The 17,100-nt window shown below is 42.8% G+C and overlaps 1 protein-coding gene across 1 annotated transcript in view; it reads right to left on the minus strand.

Annotated features, from left to right (window-relative positions):
• The window catches only part of CRACDL (CRACD like), a 138,850-nt gene that overhangs the window by 39,624 nt on the left and 82,126 nt on the right, over window positions 1–17,100 (minus strand). Inside the window, exon 2 of the mRNA XM_062208883.1 lies at window positions 6,708–6,787. Within this exon, the coding sequence (XP_062064867.1) occupies window positions 6,708–6,777 (70 nt within the window). The 5' untranslated portion in view covers window positions 6,778–6,787. The remainder of the gene's footprint in view (window positions 1–6,707; window positions 6,788–17,100) is intronic.

Here is a 17,100-nt window from a genome sequence, read left to right on the forward strand (position 1 = left end):
TGATGATCCTCCAGAAGGTGCGCCCAGGCTAAGCCCTACTCTGCTACATTTCCTGGACTGTTAGAAGGTTTTTTTTTTTTAAGTTTTATTTATTTATTTAAAAGGCAGAATGACAGGCAGTGAGGGAGAAACTCAGATCATCCATTTAATTCCCAAATGCCTGCAACAGGCAGGGCTGGGCCAGGCCAAAGTAAGGAGCCCAGAATTCCATCTGCGTCTCCCACGTGGGTGGCTGGGACCCAAGTACTTGGGTCCATCATCTGCTGCCTCCCAAGCCCATTAGCAAGAAACTGGATCAGAAGTGCAGCAGCTGAGACTCAAACTGGTACCCATATGGGATACTGGCATCACAGACATTGGGTTTACCTGCTATGCCACAACGCCAGCCCCCAACCTGATAATCTTTCATAAATGTAACTAATATTATTAAACCACTTTATTCACATAACTACTGATAAATTAATAAAAAAAGTGATGATCTCAGGTGCTTTTTCTAAATCTCTTTTCTTGCCTTCTTGGGCATCATTGATTGTTTAAAAAAAAAAAAAGAAGATTATTCCCTTTCTTCCAAGTAGTTTCTAAAGCCCTGGCTTTTGTTTCTGCTCTCAGTAGTCATCCTAGAAATTATTCTGCTACTCTATCACCAGACCATTCAGGAACCTCAGGACACACTTCACTCTCACTTTTATGCCCTAGTACTTTCATTATTCTACGTCCACTTAGATGTGAACTTACCACTTTCTATTCATTCCTTCTCATGATCCCAACCTTCTACCTAGGAAGATAATTCTGCCAAAAGGTGGATTCCTTGCGAATCTGCTGAGGGTCTGCTGGTGGCAAAGTCCACTTTTCTTTGTCTGAAAATGCCTTTACTTCTTCATCCCCAAAATGTACTTTTCCCAGGTACAACATTCTAGGCCAGCAGCTATGTTTTTTTTTTTTTAAAGATTTATTTATATGAAAGGCAGAGTTACAGATAGGCAGAGAGAGAGAGAGAGAGAGAGAAAGGTCTTCCATCTGCTGGTTCACTTCCTAGATGGCCACAATGGTTGGAGCTACATAGATCCAAAGCCAGGAGCCAGGAGCTTCCTTTGGGTCTCCCACATGGGTGCAGGGGCCCAAGGACTTGGGCCATCTTCCACTGCTTTCCCAGGCCACAGCAGAGAGCTGGAAGTGGAGCAGCTGGAACTCGAAGCGGTGCCCATTTGGGATGCTGGCGCTGTAGGCAGTGCCTTTATCCGCCACGCCACAGCGCCGGCCCCAATGCTGTCTAATGATACACTGATTTCCCTACTGAGAAGCCCATCACCGATATTTTGCTCCTGGGAAGGTAATCTGTTTCTCTCAGATTAATTTTAAGATTTTCCATTTTGCCTTTGGTTTTCTGCAGTTTCACACTTTGTGGTTTTCCTTGGGATTCATTTCTGAACCTGTGCGCTGGGTTCCCCTTTAAACAACTCCCTGAGATCCTCGGCCACTCTCTCCTCTGAGACTGCCACGCCCTTCCACAGCTGTCTTCGCTTCCTGTCATCTCTTCAGGATTTTCCATCTTCTCCCCACTCCAGGCTGCTCTGTTTCATTTCTTGTGATTTGTCTCGAGGTGACACAATCTGGTCAAACCCATCCACTGAAATTTTTAACAATTCTATTTCCTCCTAGGAATTCATTTAGCAATAGTTCATATCTGCTATATCATCTTTTAGACTTGATTTTACAAAGTAAATACAGTAAAATTCACTATTTCTGCTGTACACGGAGTTGCATAGTTATCACCGCAATCAAGATACAGAGAAGCACCTCTCCCCGCCCCCAAGGTTTCCTAAGGCCGTTCTTTTGTCATCAAGACCTCTCCCTTCTCTTAGCCCTTGCCATCTGCTCTGTTCCCACAGCTCTGCCTCTTCCCGAATGTCATATAAAATGTAGTCTTTTTTAAAAAATTTATTTATTTATTTTTTGACAGGCAGAGTTAGAGAGAGAGAAAGAGACAGAGAGAAAGGTCTTCCTTCCATTGCTTCACTCCTCAAATGGCTGCCACAGCCGGCGTGCTGCGCTGATCCGAAGCCAGGAGCCAGGCACTTCCCCCTGGTCTCCCATGTGGGTGCAGGGCCCAAGCACTTGGGCCATCCTCCACTGCACTCCCGGGCCACAGTAGAGAGCTGGACTGGAAGAGGAGCAACCGGGACTAGAACTTGCTGACCACATAGGATGCCGGCACCACAGGCGGAGGATTAACCAAGTGAGCCACAGTGCTGGCCCCAAATGTAGTCTTTATACTGTGACTTTCTTCATTTAGCAGAAGACGTAAGAGTCTCATTTGTATTGTTCTATCCATTGATCTTCTGTTTCTTTTTATTGCTGATTGGGATTCCAGGGCACGGATATACTCGTCTGTGGAGCCACTGACCCAGGGAAGGGCATTTGGGTTCTTTCTTGTTTTTAGCAATTATGAGTGACGTTGCTCTAGGCCTTTTGTGCATATCCAAGTTTTCATTCCCTTTGACAAATATCTAGGACCTTAGAAGAAACTGCTGAAATTATTTCCAAGTGGCTATACCAGTTTGCGTCTCACCAGCAACGCATCCCCACCCACACCTGTTGGCAGGATTATTTTTAGACATTCAATAGGTGTGAAGTAGTGGTTCACTGTTGCTTTAATTTGCATTACTGAATGATTGATTACAAACGCTGAGCAGTCCTTCATGTCCCTACTTGCCACTTGTACACCTTGGTAGATGAAGCATCTTTCAAAATCTTCTGCCCATTTTGTTATCCACTGGTTTTTGCTTCCTTCTTTTTCAGCTTTAACAGTTGTAAATATATGATGGGTGTAAGTCCTTTATCAATGTGACTTCAAATATTTTCTCCTAGTCTGTGACTTACCTTTATTTTCTTAATAGTATCTCTCACAGAAACAAAAACAACTTATACAGTTTAATGAAGTCCAACATGTAAATGTTTTCTTTTATGGGTTGAGGTGTCGTATCTAAGAACTCTTACCTCATCCTAGATCACAGGCATTTTTCTCTTATGCCTTCTTTTAAGGAATTCAGAATTTTACATTTATATCTACCATATATTTTGTGGTAATTTTTGTATAATCTGTGATGCTTGGATGGATGTTCTTTTGGTACATATGAATGTCCAAATGTTCTAGAACCAGTTATGGAAAAGACTCCTTTCTTCAATAAATCACTTTTGCAACTCTGTAAAAAAATCAGTTGACTGCATTTGCAAGGGTTTATTTTTAGACATTTTTTCTGTCTCTATGTGTCTATCCTTTTGCTAGTAACACACTGTCTTGCTTATTACAGCTTTATAGTAAGTCTTGAAATGAGGTAAGGTGAGTCTTTCAAATTTGTTCTTCTTCAAAATTGGTTACCAATTCCAGTTCTTGTTGTTTCAAACAAATTTTAGAGCCAGCTTGCTAATACCTGCTGAAAATCCTGCTGGGATGTTGATTGCTTCATCTCCATCCTTCCTTCCCCTCCCCACTTCCACCAGGTTATTTCAAAGCAAATCATCCTAGACACTGTCAGCATTTCATTCCTAGAAATTTGGCTTCTTTGTAAATTAAAATAGAAACAACAACCCTCTGACTCTCCATGGAAATCAAATAAATGCTAACTGGTCAACATTCCTGCTACAGAATGCTGAGTTAACGGTATCGCTGCCTTCTGCAGCTGACTTTTAAACAGCGCACTATCTCTATATGTACTAACAGCATTTTGCAGCTTAATTTGGGGCAAATGAACATCTTAGCAACAGTCTTCTAATCCATAAACATGGTCCCTCTCTCCAGGTATTTACGTGTTAATTTCTTCTTCTTCTTCTTCTTTTTTTTTTTTTTTTGACAGGCAGAGGTAGACAGTGAGAGAGAGAGAGAGAGAGAGAGAGAGAGAGAGAGAAAGGTCTTCCTTCCATTGGTTCACCCCCTAAGTGGCCGCTACAGCCGGCGCACTTCCGCCTATCCAAAGCCAGGAGCCAGGTGCTTCCTCCTGGTCTCCCATGAGGGTGCAGGGCCCAAGCACCTGGGCCATCCTCCACTGCCCTCCTGGACCACAGCAGAGAGCTGGCCTGTAAGAGGAGCAACCGGGACAGAATCTGGTGCCCTGACCAGGACTAGAACCTCGGGCTGCTGGCACTGCAGGCGGAGGATTAGCCTAGTGAGCCACGGCGCAGGCCAGGTGTTAATTTCTTTAAGAGATTATTTGTATTCTTCGGTATACATATCCTGTATATATTTTGTTAAATGAAAGAATTTCAATTTCTCTGGGTGCTGCTGTAAATGGTACTTTTTTTAAAAATGTCAATTTTTGATTTTTCATTGCTAGCATGTAGAAACACAACCAATTTTTATATAACGATGTTACAGCTTGTCAAACCTGTTTAAGAGTTCTGTCTTTTTGGGGGCATATTTTATATAATCATAGCATCTGAAAACAGAGACAGTTTTATTTCTTCCATCTCTATGCCTTTCATTTTATTATTTATTTATTTTGCTTTATTGCACTGGCGGGATCCTGTGCCCCTTTTTATAGGATCCTGGAACTTCCAGCTATTTTCAAAGTTTCCTACGATCTTCAAACACAGTGTGCATCGCTGTTTTATCGCGTGTGCTTGATGGTTCTGATACTGGCTGCCTCCATGTATCCGTGTCTCTCATTTCTGCTATGTATTCATTTGCTAGGGTTGCTGTAACAGAGGACGACAAAGTCGGGGGCTGAAGCAACAGAAATGCATTGTCTCGCAGCTCTGGAGGCTGGAAGGTCCCCCTCAAAGTCCTGGCTGTGACAGAACACTGTTTCCTGTCTGTCCCTCTGCAAGTCTGCCAGCAGTCTTTGCTGTTCCTCGCCTTGCAGGTGCATCACCCTGATCTCGTCCTTCATCTTCACACGACGTTCTCCTTGCCTACTTCCAAATTTCCCCCTTCCACAGGGCATCAGTCATGGTGGGTGTGGAGGAGCCCACCTGACTCCTGCATGATCTCATCTTAACGCCCTACACTCACGATGCCTCAGTGTCCACAGAAAGACCCATTCTGAGATACTGGGGATGCGATTCAACTGCGAGTGTGTTGATCTTCATTTCATGGAGCCCATGGTGCCCTGCTGCCTTGGCTGCTTAGTGACTACTGATCCCTGCTTGCCAGAGTACTGAAAACACTACTTTCTGTAAGAACTTGAAGTTACACAGAAAGAACCTTGTGTCTAGTCTAGGAGTATATTAACCAAGTTTAAGGGTTGATGTTCTCTCAAGTACTCAAGTGATGCAAGCTCAAGCTACAAATCTGCACATGGTTGGTTTACCTGTGGTTCATACTGATTTTATAGCTCCTTGGGCCCCCAGCCTTTTGCAAGGGTTATTGTCTATAGGTCCATTTATTTTCTGACCCTCTACCTGACCTTCCAGTCCATGAAGACATGAAAAGGAAATTCAAAATTTCCAAGACTGCCAATCAATTTGAAGGCAAAAGTGGCATTTATGTTCACTAATCTCTCCAGGTTACCATTTTTCTTTCAATCCTGGTCTCATTTTTTTCTTGCTCTATGAAAATATCTTACAGAATGTTCTTATCTAGAATTTGGAGTCTGTGAGCGGGGAAAGGTTGGTCTGAATAATTTAAACTCACTGCCATTTGAAAAAAGGAATATTTACTTTCTCTCTTTTTTAAAATTGATTCTTCATGATGACCTCAGTATGTAACCAAAACTAGCATCTATTGAGGTTGTTTCCAGGTATGAAATAGTTGTTCAAACAGTATTTTCTTGTTAAAATAAGTAATAATTCAGTGTCTCATAAGAAAAGTTGAAAATCCATTTTTTTTTTGGTCAGGGTTAATCTTTTTTAAAAGCCTCACCTTATATTTGTTTTTTTGTTTGTTTGTTTGTTTTTGGTGTCTATTAAAATGGGTGAGGGGAAAAGTGGCTATAATATGGAACAATTGGAAAAAAATAAAATCTATCTAAATAGAGTCTTTACTGAAACTATTACCTGAAGCTAGTGGCCAAGAGCCAGGATTTAATATCACTGGAAGTTATTCCTCCTGAACTAAGTCAAAGAAAATCACTACTGACCTTTTAACACTAATCAAGAGAGATGTGGAGAACTTTGCTCCCAAAATAATGCAAAAAACCAAACAATGTCTAACATAGGGAAAAGGCATACTGCAGGAGACCAGTGTTACAGCGTCAACTGTACAGCTCCCCCACCACGCACAGCAGTACGCAGGGGACAGTCAACAACATCCTGGAATGTGCTATGAGGTGATGATTCACGGGCTTGCAATGCAGCTCAGGAGAGGCTGTAACAGAGGCCTCCTTAGTGGGAACAGAAGTCACCACAGAGAGGGGCTGAGGCTCTCTTGGTGAAATCATTGTTTCCTGGATGGCCAGTGCTTTGCCTGGGCCTCCCACCAACCCCTCTGGATACCCTCCTCCAATGACAAATGCGTTTCTCCCCTCACTTTCTAGTCAACCAGACATGGCGACACGTCTACCTGCAGGACGAGGGAGAGAAACGTGTGCAGAGGCCCTGTGTTTGACAGAAGCTAAGGAGCACTGTCCCCGCGAGTGGCCTTGAATAACACAGACGTGCTCTCACTCCCAGGGTGGGCAGCCTGGGGGTGTCAGTCTCTGCACTGCCAGCCCCTCTCTCTGCACCGTAGCCAAACAAAGGATCCTCCCAGAGCAGGGGAAGCCATACCTTACCTGTGCTGTCGTCCCCAAGGCCTTCGGCAGCCTCCCGAAGCTTAATGTCCATCACTCTTGTGGAAATCATGTCCGGATCGCTAAAATCAGATGGAGATTCGTGTTAAAGGAACACATGTAGCAGACGTCACCGATGAGAGACATGGCGGTAGGGACTGTTTGTGCCCATGACCTCGCCTGCACACACCCCAGCAGAGACAGAGTCCAAGGCATAATGCAGGACAGGACAGGCCCAAAATGTCCACAGTCACAACAGCAGCAGAACGCGAGTGTTTATCTAATCCCTCACCAGAGCAATTTACTGGAAATAGATAACTGGAACAAAGGCCTCACCAGTTCACACAGTGAGGATGATGTTCCTTTCTTTCAAAAAAGCTTTCCTCAAATGATGGGAAATGATGTTTTTCTCTTACTTACTGTAGAAAGTTTGGAAAATTTAGTGAATGAAAATCACCCATAATCCCACCAATCTAGAAACCACAGCTAACGTTTAAGTCTACTTCCAATATTTTTGCTACACAAATATTTTGTGTACATGCACATAAATTAGGAACTTCGATTTTCTATAGTGATTTACACCATGTCATTAATATTCTTCATAATTATTATCTTAATGGCTACATAATATTTTCACATATGAGTACAGCTGTATCATTAAGTGAACTTCATTAAGCTATCATCAAGTTTCTTCTTTGATTTATTATGAAAAATTCCAAACACTATTCTCATTTCAGCCATAGGTGTTTGGTTTCTTCCTAAAAAAAAAAAAAAAAAAATCTGACTCTTCATTAAAGTAAAAGAAATGAAATGATAACTGCTCAATATTCCTGCTAGAGAATATTGAGCTATGTTCTTGCCTACCATATCTGACCTTTAGACCACGCGCTATTATGTACAAACATGTATTAACAAACTATTTATTTAGAAAGATTTCTCACTGGTAGGCAATGTGAATTCTCAGACCTAAAATGGGAGCTCAAATATTTAATTAAGTAATTCATATTTACCACTTGTGCATAGCGCATAATGAAGAATGATGGGAGAAACACAAAGAAAATACCTAACAGAGGCAAGGAGTTATGTGTTTGTGCCAACCCTTGCTTTAATGTTTAGGTCTCCTTTAACGTCAATGTCAAAACGTCCATTCTCCCTACCCCTAAGCCAACTCCTGAGAAAAGCATCCCCATCGTCAGCTCTCAGTTTTCCTGAGAGTCGGCTTTGGGAACACGTCTGTCTTGTGTCAGCTCTGCTGAACACCCCTTGTTGGAATCTCACCAAATCTGGCTCATGATCATGCAATCCTTATATATAAAATGAGGGTTGGACAGAAATAGTATTTTTCAAATCCTGACCACTGTTCCAGGCTTCTAAGAACATCTTTGCTTGCATTATCTGTGTTCACCGCCAAAGTAACAGACACACTGCTGTCAATGAGTAGAATGATTACAATGGTTCTAGCAGGTGGCCCAGTCCAAAGGCCCAAATGTTCTCAACACTCAAGACGTTAGGGTTCGTCAGCAACCTTCTGATCCCTAAGTGTCCTGTGTTCACCGGCACTGGGAGGAAAGCTGCCAGGGCATTTAAAGGAAGAGACAACAGGGAAGAAAAACACAAGCAGCAAGAGGGAGAGTGAAAGTGGTGAGGGCTGGGCAAGAGTCACGGCTGTTACCTGGCTGGTACCTTCTAGGGTTGCCACTGAGCTGGAAAGCAGACACCCAAGAGCCTTCCACTGCTTGAGTTTGGAGTTATCTGCAACAACTCCACGTTGCCTACCAATCATGCCACGTATCAGCATCTGAATTATTGCATTTCTTCTCCAAGGATTGTTAGTTTTCCCATTTTGGAGATGAGAACACATATCAGGTGGTTTATTATTAATTTACCCAAGGTAGCAAAGAAGACACCAGTCTTGATATTCATGTTACTCGTACACCCGGCATGGGATGTTGCTTTGGGAATATGAGGATACAGGGACAGATGAGACCACTGTGGTCCCTACCTCCTGCAGGGGCTGACCCAGTGAAGGGGAGGGTCCTGGGCTGTCCCAAAGGGGCTCCAGGGAAGAATCTCCCACTGAAATGGCTCCCTGCCCAGGAGCCCCAGGAACCCACCCACTGCGCATATTAGGGTATCTTAGCCTGAGGGAAGGAGTTTGAGGATGCCCAGCTGTGTCACCTGGGAAAGGACAAGGCTCTGGATGATATAAGCATCTTCAGCTCCCATCCGGAAGTGCTGGGGTGTGCAGGGCCATAAGACAGCAAATGACTCCACCTGCGGCGCTGGCACCCCGGGTTCTAGTCCCAGTCAGGGTGCCGGATTCTGTCCTGGCTGCTCCTCTTCCAGTCCAGCTCCCTGCTGTGGCCCGGGAGTGCAGTGGAGGATGGCCCAAGTGCTTGGGCCTTGCACCCGCATGGGAGACCAGGAGCAGCACCTGACTCCTGGCTTCGGATCAGCACGGTGCACCGGCCGCAGCGCACCGGCTGTAGCGGCCATTGGGGGGTGAACCAACGGCAAAGGAAGACCTTTCTATCTGTCTCTCTCTCTCTCTCACTGTCCACTCTGCCTGTCAAAAAAAAAAAAAAAGACAGAAATGAGTCCCTGTGGGTGGGTGATGGGGAAGGGCCCCCTGTTTCCATTGCAGTCCAGAAGCTCAGACTTGCTTCTCCCTGGGTGAATGAAGTGGCGGTCATAAAGCCCCTCAGGGCCAAGGGTTCAGGAGTGGACAGAGGGCAGGAGCAGTAGGAGAGGCCCAGTATCTCCTAGGGGTCCTTCCACCATCTGCCCTGCAAGCAGATGCAGGGAGCACCGCCAGATGCCAAGGGAATCAGCGGACTCACCCAAGGGGGCAAAAGTCACCCACAGATTTACTAGGGATAGCAAATGGACATGCCAAGTGCCCACTCTAGCAAGAGTATAACACAGTGCAGGGAAACAAAGACTTGGGACGTCTCCGCTACAAAAGGGGGACAGTGACACTGTAATTCAATGAGCCCAGAGCACAGCCTCCAGCTGGCACGGCGTGAGAACAGCTGTCAGGTAGGGTGGTTCATTTCCCACTGGCTGTTCCTGTCTATGCACAAATGGCACCCAAGGCGCACAAGGTGGACCCGCCCTGGACGTGTCACCTCATGAAGAGGAAGCCTCCCTGCGCAAACAAATGGCTCCCTGTTATCAGTTTTAAGATGAGACGTCAGTATTCCTAGCTGACCCGAGAGCTTCCTAATTCCTGCAGCCTGACAGACTCAAACCGCTGCCAGGTAACCAGCAAACACACATTCAAGGTCAATGAGGCACGTCTGCCCAGTGGGACTGCAGAGTGCATGGCTGCACAAGTGTCCCCTTTACACGCATATTCTAAGGGGAAACACCCCCGTGGCTGTGTCAATGGAACGGCCCCCTACTACTGGGCCAAGTCACTTGCCCTTCGGAATCTCCTCACCCCCAGTAATATCTTAGCAAAATCCAGAAGAAAAACCGTAGTTAGAAAGGCAACATGGGGGCCGGTGCCATGGCTCACTTGGTTAATCCTCTGCCTGCAGCACCGGCATCCCATATAGGCGCCGGGTTCTAGTCCTGGTTGCTCCTCTTCCAGTCCAGCTCTCTGCTGTGGCCCAGGAGTGCAGTGGAAGATGGCCCAAATGCTTGGGCCCTGCACCCGTGTGGGAGACCAGGGAGGAGCACCTGGCTCCTGGTTTCGGATCGGCACAGCGCACAGGCCATAGCAGCCATTTGGGGGGTGAACCAACAGAAGGAAGACCTTTCTCTCTGTCTCTCCCTCTCTCTCATTGTCTAACTCTGCCTGTCAAGAAGGAAGGAAGGAGGAAGGAAGGAAGGCAGGCAACATGGCGCCTCCCCCAGACCTCCCAGCACGGTGAGGTATCTCTCTTGAGGACAGTGCTTCTTGCTGGAAGTCTGAGTTTAAATCAGCATCCCCTTCAACCAGCGTCTTCCCTAGTACCCTCCCACTCCTGTTCTAACAGCTCTACATCCAATCAAGCAAAACTTATGCTTTAGGCTAAATCTGGGCTCCTAATCAACTCTGTAGTGCTCATCAGTGTGTATCTGGGTGCCTATAGGGTCCAGGGGGTCCTACAGGCAAAGAACACTCGCTGTGTGGAGGTGCCCAGTCCCCCCTCTCTCCACCCTAACTGTCGCCACAGGTGCATTCCTTGTTGACGGCACAAGCCCATCATTAGTTGCAGCTTCTACTGGAAAAAAACTGCAAATGTTTGTTTACGTGAAGAATGAAAACACTTTCATAGGGCATCTCAAACGTCCCAGCTGGCTACATTTATTTACACAATGCAAAGGAACATATCTACACCTTGGTTATGTACATCCAATCACCCAAAATTACACATGAAAGCCTTAGTGTTCACCCTACAGATCAGCTAATTCCACGCCACCCTCCAGGCTGTTCAGACCCTTGCTGGCTTCTTTCATAGCCCACCCCACCCCCAACACCTTTCTTTCACAACACCCAACAATACTGTCATCAAGAACTTGTTGGGGAGGGGTTGCTGAAAACTTCCCACCAAGCACTCCGTGGCCAGAACTTCATGCCTGTTATACTCAAAGTTCTCTTACTGGTGTCTAGAGCAAAGACTGAAACCCAACACATGAACAAGGAAACTGACAAACAAGAGTGGCCTCTGGTGTAGTACCCTGTGAGGTTTTTGAATATCAGGTCCTCTGCCCCCAGAAGGCAGTAGAAAGAGGCACAAAGAGTCTATACAAAATGAAGCAAATGAAAGTTTAAACATGAAAATAATAATTTCTGAAATAAAATATTCATTGAATGAGTGTAACAGCAGATTGAAGACATCAAGACAGAGTGAACTGGATCAAAGATAGATCAATAGAAATGATACAATCTGAAGAGCAGAGAGAAAAAAAGACTGGAGAAAAAAGAATGTAAGTGATACACTAGCGATTAGTCTAACACACATGCAATTCAGTCCCAGGAGCAGGAGAAAGGTGGTGTGGAAAGGGGAGAGGCAGGTAAAGATTCAGAGAATTTATGAATAAAGATTTCCAAAAGATGGTACAAGGGATAGATCGAGAAATTTTAGTAAACTCCAAGAAAGCCACACCTATGTACATTATAGATCTCACAGGAAACTCGGGGCACAACCTAGTACACAAATTCAGACATGAAGAGAAAATATTGACGACAGCAAGAGAAAAACAGCACATCACCTACAGCAGACAACAAGAATGAGCAACAATGGGTAAGACAAAGCAACGGAAGACATCTTTAAAGTGTTGACAGAAAAAACAGCAACTCAGTTTCTATATCCAGCAAAATCATCTTTCAATAATGAAGACAAAGTACAGATATTTTTGGATAAGGGAAGAGTAAGATTTTTTTTCCCCAGCAGACATGCACTACAAGAAATGCAAATAGAAGTTCTTTAGGATGAATGAAAATGACCCCAGATCCCTAGACTGAAATTTAAGGCTACAGGAAGAATGAAGTACACTAGATATAGTAAATATGTAGGTAAACACTAAAAAGTGGGTCAGTGATGTGGCACAGTGGGTTAAACCACTGTCTGCAGTGCCAGCATCCCATATGGCCACCAGTTCGAGTCCCAGCTGCTCCACTTCCAATACAGTTCCCTATTAATGTGCCTGGGAAAGCAGTGGAAGATGGCCCAAGTGCTTGGGCCCCTGCACCCACAAAGGAGAACCAAGGGAGAACCAGATGAAGCTCTTGGCTCCTGGCTGGTCCAGCTCTGGTGCTATTTGGGGAGTGAACCAGAGAATGGAAGATCTCTCTCTCCCTCTCTCTAATTTTGACTTTCAAGTAAATAATAAATCGTTAAAATTTTTTTAAAAAATATTAAAAAGTATTCTTTCCTTCTCTGAATTTCTTTAAAGGCATAAGACAAGCTGAAGGAAAAATTGAATATATAAGTCCACAACATACACAGATACAATATATCTATCTAAGATACTCCATCATAAATGTGGGAGTAGTAAATAGATTATGACAAAGTTCTTGCATTTTACATGAAGTGGTAAAATATTAACTCTAAATAGCCAGTGATATTTGCTCAGCTCTAAGTAGAATGAATTTTGTGATCTCTAGAGCAAACACTAACAAATTTAATGCAAGTGGGTTTAGCTAAAAAGCCAAAAGAGAATTAATGATGGAACACTAAAATATTCAATTAATCCCAAAGAAGGCAGAACAGGAAGAAAGCAAGAGGAATAACATCAAAAAACCAGGTGGGACACATAGAAAAAACTGGCAAAATTGTGTGTGTGTGTGTGTAAATGCAAAAGAAAAATATATAAAGCTTCTAAAAGAAAACATAGGCACTTACTTTCTTGACCTTGGGAGAAGCAAAAACCTTTCAGACATGCCATAAATCTCCATTAAAAGGTATATTTTGCTCTTTATAAAAAATGGAATATTTTGCTCGTCAAAAAGACAGTATTACAAAAAAGGAATAGATAAGTCAGGGACTGGGAGAAAATAAATAAAAGATAATCTCCCTCCTCCAAAATTGGGCAAATAATGTGAAACGACATGTCAAGGAAGAAGATATGCCAATGGCCAATAAAGAAATGGTACATGAAAAAGATTCTAATCACAAGGAAACACAAGAAAAATCCAAATGAGAGACATCCTGTAAAATGACCATGCTGTGCTATTAAAAAAGAGGGCACAGGATAAGCGGCAAGATGGCAGAATAGGCAGGGAGCACACTATTAGTCCGGGGGGAGAGAAAGTTTAATATAAGTGGAGATACTGCAGGGTCAAGGAAGAGTAGGGGATGAAACAGCAGAGGAAACTCTACCGGAACTAGTGATTCACAGTGGACCTGCGTGGAGAGCATGGGAGCCCAAGTTCGGGACACCAGCGGCAGACTCAACACACCAGCGCTGGAACGCGAGGTGAGCCGAACCTCAATAGCCCAAGATACCAGCGGGCAAGCGGAAAGAGGAGGCTAGAGGGAACGAGGCTTGAAACTCCGTGGGGAAAAGTTCACCAGACTAACTAGAAGAGAGAGAGGAAAAAAATAAAAAAAGTGACCGATACAGACACAAGTTTCTCTCTCTCCGCTCACCTCTCAAAGGCGAGCAAGACAGAGCAGGCGCCATTTTGGACATACGTCATAAGCAGGGCGACCTCAGGTCTGCACCAGCCCTGAGCCTAGCAGAAAAACCTGACTCTGGGAGGAGGGGTGAAATAACAGGAGATTAGCATCTAACTTGGCAACCCAGTGGGAGACTGCAGGAGAATTGGAGCCCACACTGAGGGCAGCAGAGATTCCCTGTGTGGTCCTTGGGAAAGAGCTTCCGATCTCTGGCTCCTGTGGGTATATCATTTGCCTGCTAACTACCTCCAATTACGTTCAGCTGTGCGGAATTACTTCCCTTTTGAATCAAAAAAAGAGAGATTTACCACACCTAACCTGGGAGTGTCATCTTTGACACACCCTCAACCCTGAGGAACCAAACACAGCTCTCAGTCCACACTCATCTCAAGCCTCTAAGGCTCCACTGAAAGCAGACAGTCCACTTAATATAGAGCCATAGTGTAACAAGAAAAAACACCACAGTGAAGAAACCAAATATCTCCAACATGCCAAACAACAAACGCAAAAACCAAGCTAACAAGAACAAGGAAGACACTATGACGCCCCCAAATGAAAAAGACACCCCAATTCAAGATTATGAAGATGATGAGATCGAAGAAATGCAAGAAGCGGATCTCAAAAAATTGATAAGAACATTAAGAAGTTCTCAGAAACAAATTCTTGAACTACAGAAATCCTTAATGGACAAGATAGAAAATCTCTCTCGTGAAAGTGAAATATTAAGGAGGAATCAAAATGAAATGAAACAACTAGTGGAACAAGAAACTCTGATAGTGACTAGAAATCATAATGAAATGAAGAGTTCAATAGATCAAATGACAAACACATTAGAGAGCCTTAAAAACAGAATGGGCGAAGCAGAAGAGAGAATATCAGACTTAGAAGACAGAGAACAGGAAAGGAAACAGGCAAACCAAAGAAAAGAAGAAGAAATTAGAAATCTAAAAAATATTGTCGGGAATCTACAGGATACTATTAAAAAACCCAACATTCGGGTTCTAGGAGTTCCTGAAGGCATGGAGAGGGAGAAAGGATTAGAAGGCATTTTCAGTGAGATACTAGCAGAAAATTTCCCAGGTTTGGAGAAGGACAGAGACATCCTAGAACAGGAAGCTCATAGAACCCCTAATAAACATGACCAAAAGAGATACTCACCACGACATGTTGTAATCAAACTCACCACAGTGAAACATAAAGAAAAGATCCTAAAAGGTGCAAGAGAGAAACGTCAGATCACTCTTAGAGGATCTCCAATTAGACTCACAGCAGACTTCTCATCAGAAACCCTACAAGCTAGAAGGGAATGGCGAGACATAGCCCAGGTACTAAGAGAGAAAAACTGCCAGCCCAGAATATTATATCCTGCAAAGCTCTCATTTGTGAATGAAGGTGAAATTAAGACTTTTCATAGCAAACAGAAACTGAAAGAATTTGTTGCCACTCATCCTGCCCTGCAAAAGATGCTTAAAGATGTGTTACACACAGAAACACAGAAACATGGTCACCAATATGAAAGAAGGTAAAGGAAGGAAACCTCACAGCAAAAGATCACAGGAAGCTCTATTTCTCTTTGACATAGAATTAAACTCTGATGCTCTGTTAAAGCGATGTGTTAAAGTAATCTATTATGTTCTCTTGATGTCTGTTAAATTCTAATTGTTCAAAAACAGCTGAATTTTTATTAAGAGCTATGGGTTATTTAAATATGTGCTTTTTTCAAAAATTTGAATAATCACCTTGTAACAATGATCAAATTTGGTCTATGTTATGTCATGATTTTAAGAAATCTTATTTCAACCAGATATTTTGGATTTTGAGCCTTCTTGGCATTCTTGACAGGCATTCAAAAAATCAAAGTTTCAAACAATCTGGTCTCTAAAATTTCCAGTAAATCCTGGACTTTGGTTTTTCCAGTTTGGGCCCAACTGAAAAAATCGAAGGACCTATGTCTCTCATCTTATAGAGACACCAACTAATCAGTCTATTTGGAGTATATTAGAAGGACTGTCAAGATGTGATGTGGTACCAGACTTTAAGTTTCTATAATGGAAAATGCTATTAATACAAATGTTTGAGAATTAAAAAGTCTAATGACCTTGTGTTACTAGACATGATAGTTATCTTAATGAGAAAGCCCCAGAGGCCTAAAGGGTTAAATACTTGTAAAATCCTACAGGTGCTTTCAAAAATACTGTGAAGTAAGCAAGTGCCTCTTGTTGGTTGATGAGTTTATAATTTTAAACATGGCGACTTAAAGTCTTTTGTCATCCACAGTTATATATGATTTGCTGCTCATAAAACTAAAGCGTTGTTGGTTCTGTGTTTAGCTGTCCTCCTATAGGTTCCTATGGACTTTTTCCAGCCACTTTTATTGTATTCAGTACTTTGGGATGGCTCTGTAAACAGATGAAGCCAATAATATATTAACAGTACCAACTGAGAAAAAGTATGGTTAACTGAGGTTACTAAAAAGAAAAAGCAATTCAAATCAATTGGCAATCTACAAAAAGAGTTAAAGATTTTAAAAGCTATTATTAAAATTGCTATATTGGTCTATTATGCTATATTATATGTGTGTACATATTGTATGTCCACATGGGGAAATTTTATTAAGAGTTTTATTTTAAATGGCTTATAGATAAGATTGTCCATAAATTTAAGCTGCTAAAATCAATCAAAGATACATTTTAATTTGTGTGACCTGAATCTGTGTATCATATGTTTTAGACTTGTTGGTAGAAAGAAACTAAAAACATTTTAGATGGTTGTGCTTAAGTTTACTGGCTAAACAAACTACACCATGTTAGATATTTAAGAGGTGTTTTCAAATACATGATTCTTAAAATTTATAGAAGGCATTGGACCTTCTGGTAAATGTTTTCTTAAGTTGTTATCTAATGGTTGAAACGGTTTGCTAAGTATTCATGTGATATTGCTATTGTCAGCAAGCGATCTAGGACTTGCTCCCTCATTTCTCTATTCTAAGCCCAACTTGTTCTTTCATTTCTCTATTCTCTTCAAGGTAGGAAACTAATTCTATTATGAAGGAATCTGTAGGATGCACAATTTAATCTTTAGACCTTATAAAAGAGATGGCTAACATTTTTCTGCAATAGCATAGCCAAAATAAGAACTTAAATAATAATCTCATAGCTAGATTCACTTCGCCATCAGCGAAGTATACAGTAAGTAGAAAAAACCTCCCTTTCAGACCAAAGGGAAAGAAAGTTTTAAAGTGAGAATATAATTTTCCTCATGGGCATTGTCTACCTTAGAAAAAC

This window comes from Lepus europaeus, chromosome 13 (genome assembly GCF_033115175.1).
Source record: "Lepus europaeus isolate LE1 chromosome 13, mLepTim1.pri, whole genome shotgun sequence".
Classification (NCBI taxonomy): Eukaryota; Metazoa; Chordata; class Mammalia; order Lagomorpha; family Leporidae; genus Lepus; species Lepus europaeus.